The 1,183-nt window shown below is 37.1% G+C and overlaps 1 protein-coding gene across 1 annotated transcript; it reads right to left on the reverse strand.

Moving 5' to 3' along the window:
• Positions 1–13: 13 nt before the first annotated feature.
• Positions 14–1,183, reverse strand: LOC106147660 (laminin subunit alpha-3-like; the record flags this gene model as incomplete). Its single annotated transcript, XM_013510172.1, is given in 3 exon segments — positions 14–378; positions 792–943; positions 1,112–1,183. Coding segments are annotated over 3 exon segments (240 nt in total), but the record flags the coding sequence as incomplete, so codon positions are not given.

Here is a 1,183-nt window from a genome sequence, read left to right on the forward strand (position 1 = left end):
AGAATTTTTTCTTTTAATTAGAGAACCCTATCAGTCAAAAGTTTTATTCAAGTTAGGAAAAACCCACCATTGTTAGATTTAGGGATGCACTGCTATTGTTGCATGCAAAGATAATTTAAGAACTGTAAGCCCAAAATGACAAGCAGTATCCATGGCATCCCACTGGCCATCCCTTCCCACATGTGGAAGTATAGTCAGTTCCCATCCCAGGTACAGAGATGCTGGCCACCCAGTTTCACTCACTGTCTGCAAGGTTCTACTTCAGTTGTGTTGAGATTGAAAGTTTTTTTGAAGTTGTACAAGCTCACAACATTTTTCATTAAGGTCATCTAATTCAACACAACCTTTGTATGGAGGGAATCTTACTCTACTTGGAAGCTGAAAATGAGACAATACCAAAAATTTCCCACCAACTGAGCAGAAGACAATGATCACACGGACAAAAAAATTTTAAGTTGGTCACTTTGAGCAATCAATATTGCGTAAGGGTTAAGAATGTGGACCCTGTAGCTGGATGCCCTGGCTTTGCCATTTAGTTTCTATATAACCTTGAGCAAGTTATTGAACCTTTCTTAGTTTCCTCATCTCTAAAATGAGAATGATGATAATATTTATTTGAATTAATATACATGAGCTTAAAACAGTGCACAGAGGAAATATTCAGTAAATGTTAGCTATTATCATTAGATGTTGACTCTACTTTATACATAATTAATTAAAAGAGATACATAAGTCATTATGCCAAGTTAAAATGTAAATACTTCTCTTTGTGAGATAACAGTTATACTTACTTGAAAATCAGGTGGGTAACCTCCAACGTAAAACACAACATTTTCAGTGTCCATATTAAGAAGTGTGTTGTTACTTCCACTATCCATGTCATGAAACTGGGGTGCTTTGGTCCAGTGGTGGTGGCTTCTTTGGTGTAATTATGCCTTGCAAACTGATTAATTTGTTTAAATTTTGATAATGTTTATTAGAAAATTAATGAATCAAACACCAAGATACTAAAAACAAGGTTCAGGAACACATATAAATGGGAGAGTGTGACGAGTACAGTCAGGTTCACAAAGATCAGCAGTGAACCACACTTGTACCTCTGAAACTTCACCTGGTCCATAACTGCCTCTCGTGTCTCACTCTCGGTCAAGATCTGGTCCACCTGGAGTTCAGCCACTCGCTC

The sequence above is a fragment of the Chinchilla lanigera genome, unplaced genomic scaffold, assembly GCF_000276665.1.
Source record: "Chinchilla lanigera isolate Chin_1 unplaced genomic scaffold, ChiLan1.0 scaffold00248, whole genome shotgun sequence".
Taxonomy (NCBI): domain Eukaryota; kingdom Metazoa; phylum Chordata; class Mammalia; order Rodentia; family Chinchillidae; genus Chinchilla; species Chinchilla lanigera.